Source organism: Saccopteryx bilineata, chromosome 2, assembly GCF_036850765.1.
Source record: "Saccopteryx bilineata isolate mSacBil1 chromosome 2, mSacBil1_pri_phased_curated, whole genome shotgun sequence".
NCBI classification, from domain to species: domain Eukaryota; kingdom Metazoa; phylum Chordata; class Mammalia; order Chiroptera; family Emballonuridae; genus Saccopteryx; species Saccopteryx bilineata.
In genome coordinates, this window is record NC_089491.1 from 238462867 (window position 1) to 238478267 (window position 15401).

At 50.7% G+C, this 15401-nt stretch overlaps 1 protein-coding gene across 4 annotated transcripts in view; it reads left to right on the forward strand.

Annotated features, from left to right (window-relative positions):
- The window catches only part of FLI1 (Fli-1 proto-oncogene, ETS transcription factor), a 126306-nt gene that overhangs the window by 67965 nt on the left and 42940 nt on the right, over nt 1–15401 (forward strand). For all 4 annotated transcript variants that reach the window (XM_066259715.1, XM_066259716.1, XM_066259714.1 and 1 more), the window contains exons 2-3: nt 3662–3870; nt 13410–13564. In XM_066259715.1, coding sequence (XP_066115812.1) covers nt 3740–3870; nt 13410–13564 — 286 coding nt within the window. In that variant the 5' untranslated portion in view covers nt 3662–3739. The remainder of the gene's footprint in view (nt 1–3661; nt 3871–13409; nt 13565–15401) is intronic.

The window sequence follows — 15401 nt, forward strand, 5'->3', positions numbered from 1 at the left end:
AGGGAATATGCAAGGACTGGGCAGGCGAGAGTATGCAAATGTGTGGTCACAGAGGAAAGAGAAATTCAGGGGACAATGTGCATGCTGGACCCTGGGTCACAGACTGGACAGACAGGAGAAGCTGAGGGACTCTGGAATAAAGCTGGGTGGGCTCTTTCCTCTTGTGATGTTGCCACTTGACTGAAATTTCCCTTGACTATGAACTATATTCTAGAGGAAATTTCTATTCCAAAATGAGTTCAGACTGGTTTTGCATCCTTTACCTCACCTGTGCTTAGTCTCAAATTATTTCTTCTTGCGTACCATTCTCCACAGTCTGCCTCCATAAGCCCAGCTTTGTCTTACCTGCTCTCTGTCACAGACTCTTGCTGTGAACCTTGGTTTTGCCATCTGCATGGCCCGAGTCTTGACCTTCCTGCCTTTCCTTATGTCCTGCCCGACCTTTTGTGGGGTCAGTGATGGTAGGGACCTTTTGCCTTCTATCAGGGCATCACTGTGCCCAATCCCGCCTCCCAGGCCTCCTTGACTCCATCAACTTCTCCCTTCACTGAGAGGAAGGCAGGTGGAAGAAATTCTTTAATTGGAAACTCCACAAGTTGTGCATGACATACCAACCATGTTAGCCCCTCTCCAGGGTAGATGACACCCGATTCCTTAAATAGTAGACTCTTTTTGTAGCATAACGAGCGGCTGTTCTCCACCTTGGTCTCTGAGAAGTATGGGCCTCATTGGGAATGTGGTCCTTCTCCTCCTGTAGGTCCCCAGGAATTTCGTGAATTCAGGCTCACCCCTCTGGAAGCTTACAGTTGTCACACTTATCAACTGGGAACCCTAACACTGTGTACTTAGATACAGTTCAAAACTGGTTTGGGGTATGGAGCCAGGGCTGATCCCTAAATGAAATGTAGAATTGATATGGTAACCAAAAATGGTTACTATATGACAATAATAATATATGGATAATGAGTATAATAACCAAAAATCAAATGTCTCCAAGAAGCACAGCTTTTCTGAGCATGACACAAAGACATCAGGAAGAAATGAAGAAGGATCCTAACAGATTTTATATCTGAGTCAAGGGACATCCCCTTGGGGAGGATGTGAGCCTTTTAGCATTGTGCAGGCATCTCCGCTTTGCAAGTGCCATCTCTGGCCGTATTGGTGCGATCCAAAGCCTTGTGCGCAGGAGCAGGCTTCCTGGAATGTGTTCCCGTGATTCTTCCTTGATGCCAGCTGGAAGCCCCCAGAAAGCCTTGTTCTCTAGCATGGCTGTCCTCCTGCTGGGGTTGAGAACGGTATGGGAGAGAAACAGGACCACAGCAGGTGGAGCAGATTGTAATTTTACAGGCATAGGGAGGGTTTAAGTCAGGGGTCTCAAACTCAACTCAGCATGTGGGCCGCAGAGCAAGATCACAGCCATTCGGCGGGCCGCACTAGGTCTACAAAAGGCAATGTTACGCAACACTTTTCTCACTGCAGTTGAAAACAAAAAAAAATCAGTACAATCGTACATGCAGTTTACTCAGTGTCACAAAACGACCAGAAACTGTAGTTTGCATCACAACTGCTGTTAACTAAGCTAATATCTAGCTAGGATGCTAGAGAAATGAAAAGTACAAGTAGGCCCTGAGGCTTACTTAATTTTATCCAAAATATTTTGAACTTCGTGGATTAGTCTGCGGGCCGCACAAAATTGTTCGGCGGGCCACATGCAGCCCGCGGGCCACGAGTTTGAGACCCCTGGTTTAAGTAAAAGGGGTATATTAGAGATGCTGTGACAAAGTACCACCGACTGGGTGGCTTAATTAACAGAAACTTATTTTCTCACAGTTCTGGAGGCTGGAAGTCCAAGATCAGGGCTCAGAGGCCTCTCTTCCTGGCTTGCAGATGCTGCCCTCTCGCTGGTCTCCACATGCTGGTTCCTCTGTGTGTGCACCCCCTGTGTCTCCCCGTGTGTCCCAATAACTTCCTCTTATGAGGACACCAGTCAGGTTGAATCGGGGCCTCTCTAAAGGCCTCTTTTTAACCATCTCTTTAAAGAATCTACTTCCAAATCCAGTCATATTCTGAAGCACTGAGGTTGGGGCTTTAATAGATGAGTATAAAAGAACAATTCAGGTAGCCTAATAGATCTTTACTTGAGCACTAATAATTGTCATTACTAACATTTATGATTGTTACTTCGTATGTGCCAGACACTGTTGTATTTTCCATGTACTAGTCCATCTCTTCTTTACAACGGTAGATAGTACAGTTATAGGTTATAATTAATTAGAAATGACGATCTTCTTTTCTGAAAAGATGTCAACTTCACTTGGTAATTTTGTGATATGGTGAGCAACATACCCTAGTCCCTGACTAGGGATCCCTGTGACTGGTTATGACTTAGGATAATCTCATTATCGTGCTTTGGTTGGTGGACGATCTCTGGAAAGTGCAAGGCTTCCTTTCTGTTCGTGATCTCCACAAACTTGTGTCAGATGACAGACAGCCTGCGTGGGGAAACGGAGCCACCTCTTTCAGAAAGTCCTCCGTTCTCCCACCCTCATAGCTCCGGCTCCGCCCTCATCTCGGGCAGCATGCATCACCAGAATTAAGACAGGAAGCTGTCATCTCGAGGAGTCAGGCAAGAAAGCCTGATGGAGCGCTCTGTCCCAGGAGGCGGGCAGCCTCCCACCCCATCGGGGATGTGTAAGGCACACTCACACACCCTGGACGCCCTTAAGCATATTGCTGAGCAGTTTGTTTGTTTGTTTGTTTTATTGAATACATTGGTTTGATACTGGTTAACAGAATTATATTTATACAAGCTCCAGGTGCCCAGTTCTACAGCACATCTCAGTTCACCGTATTGTGTGCTCACTGGTGGAGTCAAGTCTCCGCCCGTCGCCATTTACCCCTCTCCACACCCTCCTCCGCCTCCTCCCACCCCCTTCCCTGGCAGTCACCACACTGCTGTCTGTGCCATGAGACAACATTTCTCATTTTCTCTTTTTTTTTCTTTCTTTGCTCAGTCTCATCCTGAGCAGTTCTTACAAGCTATACACCTATACCTAGAATCTTTTCATTTAATCCATTTACCAGCTCTGACAAAGCTATTTTTATCCCTGTTTACAGATAAAAAAACCAAATTAGCTGGGCCACAGCCCTGGCCCCACCCTTCCCCTCTGTGACCTTGAGCTAAACAGGCAACCTCTCCGGGTGGGTCTCACTGGCTTTACCTGTAGAAGGAGATCTCACTCTCACTACGTCCACTGCCCCAGCTGACCGCTCTTCGCAGCTGGTCAGAGGCTCCTCTGCTCTGCCTGGGGAGCGGGCACCCCACTGCGCACTCCGCATGCACACACAGCCCCTCTTCCTGGCTTCCGCCTCCCACCCCCCTTTCTAGGGGTTCCAGCCCCCAACGCAACAAATGAACACCTTTCCATCGATCCCCCACCCCCATTTGAATGCCCAAACTCCCCTTCACCTGGGGTAACCTACAAAGAAACCATCATATTTGCATAAGGGTAAACTTACTCCAAGTGTGAGTCACTTGGCATTCGGAGAAGTGACCCAGGGCAGCTCTGGGCCACCCTGTAAGCTTAAAGGAAGAGTGGGTGAAGAGTGACACAGGCCAAGAGTGACTCTGGGCTTTCTCTCTCCTTCTCCAATCGTCCAGGAGGCTCTTTCGGTGGTGAGTGACGACCAGTCCCTCTTTGACTCCACGTACGGAGCGGCCCATCTCCCGAAGGCCGACATGACCGCCTCAGGGAGTCCAGACTATGGCCAACCCCACAAAATCAACCCCCTCCCACCACAGCAGGAGTGGATTAATCAGCCGGTGAGGGTCAATGTCAAGCGGGAGTACGACCACATGAATGGCTCCAGGTAAGTCCACCAGGTCTGCGCGTTCCAGGGCTGGGCATAGGCGCTGCCAGGCATGGGGCTGGGCAGGCTGGGCATAGGCACCGCCAGGCGTGGGGCTGGGCAGGCTGGGCATAGGCGCCGCCAGGCGTGGGGCTGGGCAGGCTGGGCATAGGCGCCGCCAGGCGTGGGGCTGGGCAGGCTGGGCATAGGCGCCGCCAGGCGTGGGGCTGGGCAGGCTGGGCATAGGCGCCGCCAGGCGTGGGGCTGGGCAGGCTGGGCATAGGCGCCGCCAGGCGTGGGGCTGGGCAGGCTGGGCATAGGCGCCGCCAGGCGTGGGGCTGGGCAGGCTGGGCATAGGCGCCGCCAGGCGTGGGGCTGGGCAGGCTGGGGACCTGCTCACTGCCAGGTGTCTTAGTGGGCAGGTTTGACCTAAGTGGCTTCTGGCATTTAGGGTTTCTGTAGCAGATGAGGCTGTGGTGATGAGCCCGGAGCCTGAGTCAGTTGCTAGAGAAGAGAGAGAGCGAGAGAGAGGGAGGGAGAGAGAGAGAGAGAGAGAGAGAGGGAGAGAGAGAGAGAGAAGAGGGAAAGAGAGAGAGAGGGAGAGAGAGAGAGGGAAAGAGAGAGAGAGGGAGGGAGTGCCACCACAGTGAGGGCTGTGGGCAGAGCAGGGCCATCCAGCCCGCCTGGCTCTCTGGGTTCGGCCCTTGACCTCCTCTGCAGGAGCTTACAGAGCGCCCATTTTGTGTCAGGTCTAGATATGGCTCCTCTTGAGGTAACTTAGCGGTAAGATACTCTTCCCTGTCTTGTTGAAGACACTTGACCTCTCTGGGTGGGTCCTAAGACAGCAAAGATGACCAAACCATTCTCATAGCAAACATCCAGAACCGATGAGGGGGGGCACATCTGAAGGCTCACAGTATACAGGGGGATACACCACACTTAGAAAGGATGCTTGACATTGGTGGTGCCCAGGGCAGGTAAGACTGTGCTTAAAGAAGCGGTGGGAGAGTCCAAGGAGAGAAAAGTCGCAGGGTGAGGAAGAGCAGGCCTGGCAGACAGGTGGCCCAGGTCCCAGGCCTGGCCCTGCCCGAGGGCAAGCCCTCCATGTCTCTGAGCACCAGCTGCTTCCTTCCTAAAACAGCACGGAGGACTTGCTACTTCAGAGCTGGTTCCAGGGCTTGACTCTGATGCTGGAGGGGAAGGACCCAGGACAGTCCAGGGACTCAGAAGGTGCTTGGCAGTGACAGCAATCAGCACAAGCAAAGGTTTGAAAGAGAGGAGACATGAGTATCATTCTTGGAATATCAGGCAATCCAGTGGGCTCATAGCTCAGGGAGATAAACATGAGAATTAGTGTGGCTTAGAAATTGTGGAACTTACTCCACTTGCAAAGCCTGACTTTTAGCACAGATATGACATTGACTATCATCAGAGCTGTGATCTCAGACACTAGTGAGCCGACAGTCACTGTATACCGAGGGTGGGAGGGGGAGAGACAGAAAGATAAGTTAAGGAGTTACTAAAATATCCCAGGAAAGAAATGATGATGTTCTGAACAAGGAGAGTGGTGATAGCTGTGGATATAAAGAGGAATAGAGACATAAGAGCATATCACAGGGATAAGTAACAAGACTGAGGCCAACAACTACCGAAGGGTGGGGTGGGAGGGGTATGTGAGAAGAAAGAATCAAAGATGACTGAAACCTAGACGTTTCCAGAAAGATGGTGCTGTTAGCAGCCACAGGAGGCAGGAGAGGAAATGCTCTGAGGAGAGATGTCAGTATTTCCCGTGAGACTCCTTGCAAGCACTCAGTAGAACATCCAGATAAAAATGTCTACTAGGCTTTGGAAACGAAAGCTCAGATAATATTTGGAGGTTAGACATTAGGCTTAGACATCATCTCTAAAGGGTCTTAGCTATGGAGTGGATGAGGTCACAGAGGAAATAGGTCTCGAGAGAGAGGAGGGAGGGGAGTGAGTAAGGGGCTGGGCGGGAGCCCTCCTCCGACAGCCCCTGGTCTCAGACCTGCCTGTGGGAACACCCAGACCTACCGCATCTCACTCCCACTAACCAAAACCAGCCACTGGGATCCCAGCCACCTTCTTGAGTCTAGGATTCCAGGAAGGCTCAGAGCCTCTGAGCCGGAAGCCCTTTAAGTGAGTGTCTCTCCACATACATACTGAGGATAATGGGCCCCTCACAGTGTAGGTAGGGCATAAGGTTTGTCAAACATTCTTCCATCTTACCATTTGCTCCCACCACGCTCCTAGGAGGTAGATATTCTGATTACGTTTTGACAAATAAAGGCAAATTGGGCTCTGAGTGGGTAAATGACTTGTCTGAGGATGTAGAGGAGGCAAAGCTGGCACCAAAGCCCAGGCTCCCCGGTTCCTAGCCTGTGTCGCCCCCACCCCCCACCCCCTACCCCCTACCTGCGTATTGAGCTTCTGCATTTACCTCATTTCCGCCAACATGCACCAGGCAGCAAGGAGAGCTGTTCAGCACAGCCTCCTGGATGGACGGCCTGACCACAGCAGCTCCCAGAGCTGGTTGAAAATCCAGCTTCCACCCTTGGAGACCTGGGCTGCTGGAGCCCGAGTCCAACCGCTGCTTGCTCCGCCGCCCCTCGCGCCCAGCCAGCCGCACCTCTCCTGGGCTACCGCTTGGCACCTGTTCCTGCTCCCTCCTGCCTTCCTGAAGTCTGTTCTTCAGACTGCAGCTAGGCTCATCTTTTCAAAATATTTTACTGTCTTGTTCCAAATCCTTTACTGGCTTATGACAGAAGCCAAAGTCTCTCTCGTCACCCCACCACCCTCTGACACCCTCCTTCCACCCTCCTCCCCGTCTTGCTTCCGCCCGCCACACCGGCCGCACCAGACGCAGGCGCCTGGACCCCGAGCACGCTCCTTCCTCAGCGTCGCTTCCCCTGTGCTCCTTCTTTCTGAACATTCTACTTCATCTTGTCATATGACTCCCTCACTCCCTTGTTTCAAGCCTCAGCCTGAATGTCACCTTCCCATAGGCCTCCCACCTGCTCTGAAACAAGACCTGTCACCCCCCACCCCCCTATCCCCTGCCTTGATCCTTTTCGTTAGGTTTTCTGAGCTCTCACCAACCACATCCCTCACTAAGTGTGGGCAGGGCTTCGTTTTTTCTTTTTTACTTAGCACATGATAGGTGCTCAATAAATAGTTGCTGAGTGAGTAAGTGAATGAATGTGTAGCTAACCAGGCTGCAAGGTGAAGGTGCTTTTTCAGGTCATGTAGGGCGTTAGTGTATAGGAGACCCAGGTCCGCTGTGGACTCCGCCTCAGACCAGGCTGCCTTTGGGACCCAACAGCTCAAGGAAGCCTCAAGCACTCCAGGACACTAATCCTGGACAAAGAGGGTTCCCAAGGAAACCCATTTTCAGAACCCACTTGCCAGCTCATTCCTGGCTGTGGTCACACCAGAAGGCAGCTGGAGGAGAGCTGTGGGAACACCCCACAGGGTAGGTACCTGGCTCTCGCGGCACAAAGCAGCCCCTGCTTTTGATTGGCCTGTCTTGACCCAGACCCTCAGCAGGTGACAAAGTAGGCTCAGAAAGACTGATGTCTTCTCACCCACCCTGGAGAAACGCAGGTTAGGCACAGCTGTCGCCAGCCCCTCGTAAATATTATCTAAGTGCTCACGTGAAGGCTGGGCTGGCGGGCAGCAGGAAGCCAGGATTTTCAGAAAAATGTCTTTGCTTAGGATCCTATTACGTCAGATCCTATTATTTGATCATGCAAGAAGAAGTAGCATGATCAAGCAAATGTCAGGCTCCTGAAATCTCTCTCCCTCAACACGGTCGCTTCTCCTACTCCCTGAGTATTAATGATAATGGCATTGTAAGTGCAAGAGATCATTCCTCACTTCAGGTGAGAAAACCGAAGCGGAGGAGATAACTTGGGACTTCTCTGCTCATGGACTTGACTTGTGCCGTCCATGCAGCGGCCATGAACCATGTGTTGCTTTAAAGCCCTGGAAATGTGGCTGGTTCAAAAGTGACATGTGCTCTACATGTGTAATGCACACTGGAGCTGGAAGACTGAGCCCCCCACGGCTCAGAGGGACATGCTCTGAGTTAAGTAAAATAGTTCATTACTTATTTTTTGTATTGATTATGTTGAAATAATCTTTTGGCTGCATTGAATTCATGTATTTTAATATATTATTATAATTCATTTCACCTGTTTTTTAAAATTTTTAAACATGTGGCTACTAGAAAATTGGCTTCTGTCATAAGCCAGTAGTAGAATGTGTTGCTCACATTCTACTCTGAGTAGACAGCGGAGCAAATTCTCTCCACATTCCTTCATAACGTGGATTTCTGAGTTACTTCTTCAGGTGAATTGAGCCCCCATAGATATTTCTGACTGCGGAGGAGGTATTCTGTGTGCCTAAAACTACAATGCCCTTCTCCCTTTTTATCCAAGTAGCAAGTCATTTGAACAAAGATCCAGTGGACAGACTGAGGTGTGAGGACCCAGAGAAAGCCTAGACTGCCCGTGCTGCGGGAGGTTTGCTCTCTTTCTCCATCTCTTCCTCTTGTGGTTGAATCTGTTAGGGGGAGTTGTTCTTGAAACAACATGGCCCATAGGTGCTGTGTTAAATGTAGACTTCAGCCACGTGATCCAAGCCGTGGTCTGAGAATAACTCAGCTGCATCCCATTGCATCCATGAGACTTGGAGAAAATATCCACGAAGGAAGGAACATCAGTTTATGGAGAGGACTGGTTTGTCTGTGTACCTTGGCATGCAGGACCCAAGTTCAGTGTTATCCGGCCGCCACTCCCTAGACTGCCCAGCAGGACTGGATGCCCTTATTAGACATCTAGATACTTCTCATTTCATACACAGGAAGGTCAGCCTCACACACCTGGAACTCCTGCCTCTCTGACTGCAGAACACTTTCCTAGGGGCTTCCTGAGGCTCTGAACCTTGCAGCATGAAGCATGTCACATACAACCTCAGTGGGAAATCACCCACAGCATTCTGGAGAAACTGTGAGCATCCACTATGTATGGAAATTAAAGTAGCTATTGGGTCAAGGTGATGGCTTTATTATAGCATATTTTCTTTCTTTCCTTGACATTTGCTTTTAACTTATTTAATCTTCTTTTCAAAACCAAAAAAAGAAAAAGAAAAAAGAAATCATATGCAGACATCTAGGCATTGATCCTACAGAAATTCTAAGGACAATGTTGATTTGCTTAATTTTTGACAATGAACACACATTACATGAAAGGACATACAAGACAGGTCCTAATGCAGCCGTGTGGCTTGGGTAGCCTTGAGACTTCACATGATCTCTGTGAGTATTGGGCATCCACTGATGGTGAGCCTGAGCTGTAGATCTGTGGGTCTGGGCGACATACCCTGAGTTCAATGGGAAGGTAGCGAAAATGTTTTATCCCAAAGGGGTACTGTTTGGGAGCAGACTTTGAAATCTCCTTTTAATCAAATACCGAAGATTTCTCATATTGTTTTAAATGACTGAACAGTTTGCAAGGCACTTTTGGAACTCTTTGTAAAGCAATATTCACTAAACACACAAAAATAGAACCAGAAGAGTAGAGAGCTTACATCCAGTGGTGAAAAAAAGACCAGGCTGCAAGGTTCATGTCCCCTTTGCTGTGGTCTCCCCTGCTGTGGCTTTCTGAGCCGTGGCTGAGAGGGACATGCTCTGAGTTAACCTCTCGGAGCCACCACCTCCTCCCTGTTCTATTGTGGCAGCCCCTGACCCTCTCGTCACCTGTCCTGGTGCTATCAGCTGCCTGTGGGCCCCAACCCCATGCTAGCTGTAAGTGTAGATCTCAATAAAAACCAGCAGTAGTGTAGACAAGCTGAATGGCCAGAACTCCTCCCCTCCATCTGTGCCCCTCCCCTCCCTCTTGTTCTTATCGGGCCTTTTCATGGAGGGACGCAGCTGCCTCATTAGAGAGCAGTCTTTATGCTGTGCTTCACCTGGACCCCTGCCCCCATCCTTAGCAGTAGCTGCGCAGCCCAGTGGCCACATGCGAGGCGGGTGCTGTCTGGAGGAGGCAGAGTGGCTGAGAGCTTGGGCATGGAGGGGCACGTGGCAGGCCAGTGGTAAAGGCACAGCTTCCCTTCCTTTCTTCCTGCATCCTAAGAGCAGGGCCGACATGGGCAAGTGCAGTGGCCAAGGGCAGGGGCCAGACTCCCCCGAGGGCACACTATGCAGATCCTAGCTGAAGGGTCTGGGATTGAGGACAGGGCCCATTCCAGAAAAGAAGTTACCAAACAGATCACCTGGTCCAGCTAAGGAGCAGGTGTGTGCACAAGGCTGAAGAAGGAGTGAGGAGGGAACAGAACTGTCTCTATGGGATCGAAAGTGAGGAGGGTCCAACCACTGTACAACCCCCTGTAGTCCCCAGCAGGAGAACCCCAGTCTCTACCAGGGTCCTGATCTTGTCCACTGGGAGCTGGGTCTCCTGCTTCCTCGGCACCCCCCACCCCGGCAGAAAGCATCTCACCGTGGTGCTCAGGGCTCCTCTTCTTACCAGATGACATCGTGGGCAGCGTTCTCCAAATGTTTTCTTTTTTGTTAAAGTATCTTTCTCTACTCCTGGCCCTAGGGACTGGCCCTGCCACAGGTGCCTAAAGGGTTACTTCATTTCAGTGATTTCCGAGGTTCTGACTTCTCACCTCTGCGTGGCAAAGGGTCAGTTTGAGGCTCGGAAATCCCCAGAGGCCTGGCTGATGTGGGAAAGAATTTTCAAAACTCATCTCCCCAGTGTTCCTAAAGGGGAGTGTGGCTCAGAGAGGAGCCTTCTTCCTCTGTCGTGCTGCCTGGACAGCGGACAGCGTCACCCCTGCCCGGGGCTCTTGCCCTCTGGCTTCCTCCACAGGAAGTGTGTGCTCTGGCAACCCCACCCTCTGCCACGGAGTTCCCAGCCAATGAGCATATTTCTCCCTTGGTTGAAGGCCAACGGAACCCCCCCACTGCTGCTGCACTTGAGTTGTTTCACAGCGGACAAGTACACTGAGAAGGGCTGCCAGACCCTGGTGGATGTGTGTGAAAATGCATTTTTGTGTTGCGCATGCATGCGTGTATGTGTGTACACATGTGCGTGTGTATATGGGTGCATTAGGGTGCGCATGTGTGTGCATGCATGTGTGTTGGGGTGTGTGTATGAGTATGTGTGCACATACACCCGCTTGCGTTGGCCATGGGGAGGGGGAGCCCCCACTGAGTTGGGCTATAACCCCGCCCAGAGCCTGGACAGGGTCTTTCAGGGACAGCCTCCTCTCAGGCCAAGCCCTTCCGCAGCAGAAGCCAAAGGCCGAACCCTGGTGAAAAGTCCCGATGAGCTACTGCCTCCCTCGCACTGCCATGGGGACATTAAACCTTCAACAGTCTGGGGCTCTGACGGCTGGTTCTTGGTTCTCTGCCTGGAAAAACAGTAGGCGAATAGTAAAACCTTAAATTCTAACATGTGTAAGTTATACATCTTATTTTCATTTTCAGTCCATGTTCCCCTCTGTAAGACATCAGGAAAAAATTACCGTCTGACTTCTAATATCTCAGTGGAGCATTTATCTCCCAGCTATGATAAGTGATCTTCAATATTTTTTTCCTTTCAGATTAAGAAACAAATTCATTTAATTTTCTTTATTGAATGTGCTCAGGCCTCCCCGGCCCCACCCGCGTCCTCCTGCAGGGCTGTTCCTTCCTCTTCTGCCTTAGTGGCTGCTCTCCCTGCTTGCGGAGCTGCAGCCACCACGTTGCAAGATGAGTGGGACCCTATATGGCATGACCCTGCTGCTTAAGACCTCATGATGGTCAGTGCCTGACCACAACAGAGTGAGAGAGGGCAGCGGGCAGGCCTTTGGAAAGCTTTCTAGAGAGGCTGTGTGGCCCAGAGTCGGATGGCTGTAATCTGAACCTTATCTGAACTGCTTGGTCGGAAGGCTGGGTTTGGAGCTCCTGCGAGAACTGGCTGTCTCCCAGGAGGCCAGCGCTGGAGCTTCCGGCTCCGTGGAACCACAGCATCAGCCTCTCCTTGGCCTTCCAGTCACCTCCTTTGGTCCTGCTGCTGCCGAGTGGCTGAGTGGAAGCTGGGCAGGGAGGGATGGCACTTCCCCTGGGCATGCAGAGAGGGTCCATGACACTGCATTGGGGGTATGGGCGTGTCCTGCCAACCTGCTCCAGGCACCGGGTGGCCACATGTGGGTGTCAGTCCACACCTCCAGATGGCTGCTCATTGCTGAGCTGAGGCCAGTGAATAGCTTTTCTGCTTCCTGTTGCCAAATCCCAGGTGCTAATTGGGCTACATACTTTGAGACCAGGTTAGATGATTTGCTCTGTCCCTTTTGCACCCTCTGTGTTTCACCTGTGAGCTTGGTGGCCAAGGCTGCAAATGACACAGCCTCTCTATAAGGTTGACGTTCTGGGATTCTGTTCCTCTTTCATGCAACAACTAGCTCTTCTACATGTGTGTTTTGATGAAGAAGTTTCACACGAAAGACCTGAGTCCTGGCCCTGGCCGGTTGGCTCAGTGGTAGAGCATCAGCCCAGCATGTGGATGTTCCAGGTTCAATCCCCAGTCAGGGCACACATGAGAAGTGATCATCTTCTCTTCCCCTTCCTCTCCCCCTTCTCTCCCTCTTTCCCTCTCACAGCCAGTGGCTCAATTGGTTCAAGCATCGGCCTCAGGCACTGAGGTTAGCTGGGTTGTTTCTTAGCATCGGCCCCAGATGGGGGTTGCCAGGTAGATACCAGTCAGGGAGCATGTGGGAGTCTGTCTCTCTATCTCCTTTTCTCTCACTTAAAAAATAAAGGAGAAGAAAAAAAAAAAGAAAAAGAAGACCTGAGTCCTGTTATGTGACCTCTACCAGCTATGTGACCTTGGCCCAGGCATCTCACCTCTCAATTTCCTTAACTGTAAATAGGAACTGTTAACCCTTGCCATGCCTATCTTGGAAGGGTATTGGGAAGTTCAAATAGAACAGTATATGCAAAATGTGCTGAAATGATGTACCTGCAATAGAAATAATTCTCTCAGGAAACATTTATCACTCATCTCCTATACAAAGTGCTATATATAATCTACATCAAGGTTAAAAAAAGAAGTAATGTCACTATCTCAGGAAATTTCCTCATCCAGCAAGGGGGTAGGGCACCTGCCAAGTTAGCCATACGACATGACAGTCCTAGAACCAAAGCAGACACACTGCGGGGAGCCAGGACAGTGCGAGGGCCGACAGGATGTAGGCAGGTGGGAGCTGAGGTCCTGTATTGAGAGGTCAGCCTCGAGTCTGAGGCAGCAGGAGCCGCGGAAGGTCTTTAAGTACTGTAATTATAAGATCGGGCTGGGATTTGAAGAAAATGCTGGTGGAAGAGTGGAGAGTAGAAATGAGGCCACATTGGCAGCATCCTCATCAACATCTCCATGCCAGATGGAGCTAGGGAATGGCTCCCCGTCATCTGCGTGATTGGCTGGGTGAGCTCCTATGCTGTGTGGGCAGCAGTGGCAGTGACGACGTCCTCTGGGCTTTGTCTCCTCTCCATCTAGGGAGTCTCCGGTGGACTGCAGTGTTAGCAAATGCGGCAAGCTGGTTGGTGGAGGCGAGTCCAACGCCATGAACTACAACAGCTACATGGATGAGAAGAACGGCCCCCCTCCTCCCAACATGACCACCAACGAGAGGAGGGTCATCGTCCCCGCAGGTACCTTGGGAACCAGGCTGCTGGCTGGCATCCATGTCCTCACTCCTCTGGGCTAGTCATTGAAGGGCAGGCCGGTCCTGGTGGCATCTAAACATTTACCTGGTCCCCCGTTCTCTGTGGAAATGCTGACTTGGAAAAGCAACACTTCTCACCTTCCTCTCTAGCGGCCTTTCAAGAAGCTTTCCCAAATGCCACCAGAACCCTGAAGTGCAGATTCCAGAAGCCTGCCCTCAGGTCACATCACAGACTCCATGTCAGTGCCTGGTCCCATAGGATGAGGCCTGAAAGCAAGCAGAGGGAAAGCTAGCTGAACCCAACAGGAGTCCAGGGAACCCCCAGACGTGCCCACCCTTGCCTCTAAGTGGAGGAGTGGCTCCAGAGGTCTGTTGTGCCCATCAGGCATGTGCTTCCTGGCATCTGCAGGGTCCCACCTTTCCAAAATTATAGCCAGCTCTTTCAGTTTCAAAATAGAAAGAACTATATTTAACAAATGGAGCGCCTTCACATGTGTGCAACGAGTTATGTCATTATGTAAAAACAGCCTCTTTTCCCTAGGTACTGGTGCTGTTGGTTACAGAAAATAAAATCATTGTTCAAGCGTTCAGTGTATTGGCTGGACACTCAGCTTCGGCTAGACTGGCAAGCTCAGCCGCCTGCTCCAAAACGGAGTTTGAAAACTGACACGTGTGGAGTTGGTGCCAGGTAGAAGGAGCTAGAACGTCCAAACCCTAAGCAAAGTGATTACAGGGCAGAGATTAAAACTCACTTTACCAAAATAACTTGACCAAATAGGAAAATCCCCTTCCATTTGGAAAAGTATGAATGCAGTTGTGTCTGAGGGCAAGGATTAGACATCTCTTCAGGGTAATCCAAAGGCGTTTGTTTCTTGGTCTGGAAGGTATGGCTTTGTGTGGGCCTCTCCTCGCTGGCCCTTTGTATTTATTTTCCGTGAGAAGCGGTGGCTCACCATCTCCTGGGGCTACAGCTTCACCCATGTGTTCTGGGCTAAGTTCACAGTGGCAGAGATGAGAGGTGTGGGGCACCGGTGAGGCAGGAGAGGGTGGGCTAGTGGGAATGTTTCTGTGCCCCGCAGGACTTGAAAACTGTCCATGAAGCATTTCTAGTTTCTTTCTTCCGTGAGCATGTGAGTTCACAGGGAAGAGAAAGAATAGCTCCCATTAGCTGAGCCCTTTGTAGGCACCCGGCACCACGTAAACTGCTTTATCCACATTATGTGACCTGTGTCACTTAGTGCTTGGTCTCCAGGACCCCGGCTAGGAATGCTTTAGCTCAGGTGCATTTGTAAGGTCCAAGAAAGCCATGCCTTCTCCTTTCACATCAGAAGAAGGCAGACAATGAAACTTCACTGGAGTAGACATGGTGGGACCCTCTCCACACTCCCCAAAGCTAAGCCGAGCCTCAGTAGGCCTTTGGTCATTTGGTATTAAACTTGCCGGCTGCAGCAAACAGTGGCCAGCATTGCAATGAGATCTCGAGGACTGAAGGGTTAGAGGATGAGAGATTGTCTTAACCAAATGTTTACACTATCTCATTTCTGTAGACACTTTTGAGAGAGCATAGGTAAAGGAGATAAAGATGGCCACATCACTTGGTTAGCTTTTTAACTCTAAATTGGTGTTAAAATAATTTCAAAAAGAATAGCAAATGTCAGTCTTGCCTGACTGGTGGTGGCACAGTGGATAGAGCGTCAACCTGGGATGCTGACGTTTCAGGCTTGAAATCCTGAGGTCACCAGCTTGACAGCAGGTTCACCAGCTTGAAAATGGGGGCGCCATCTTGAGCATGGGATCATCGACATGACCCCATGGTTGCTGGC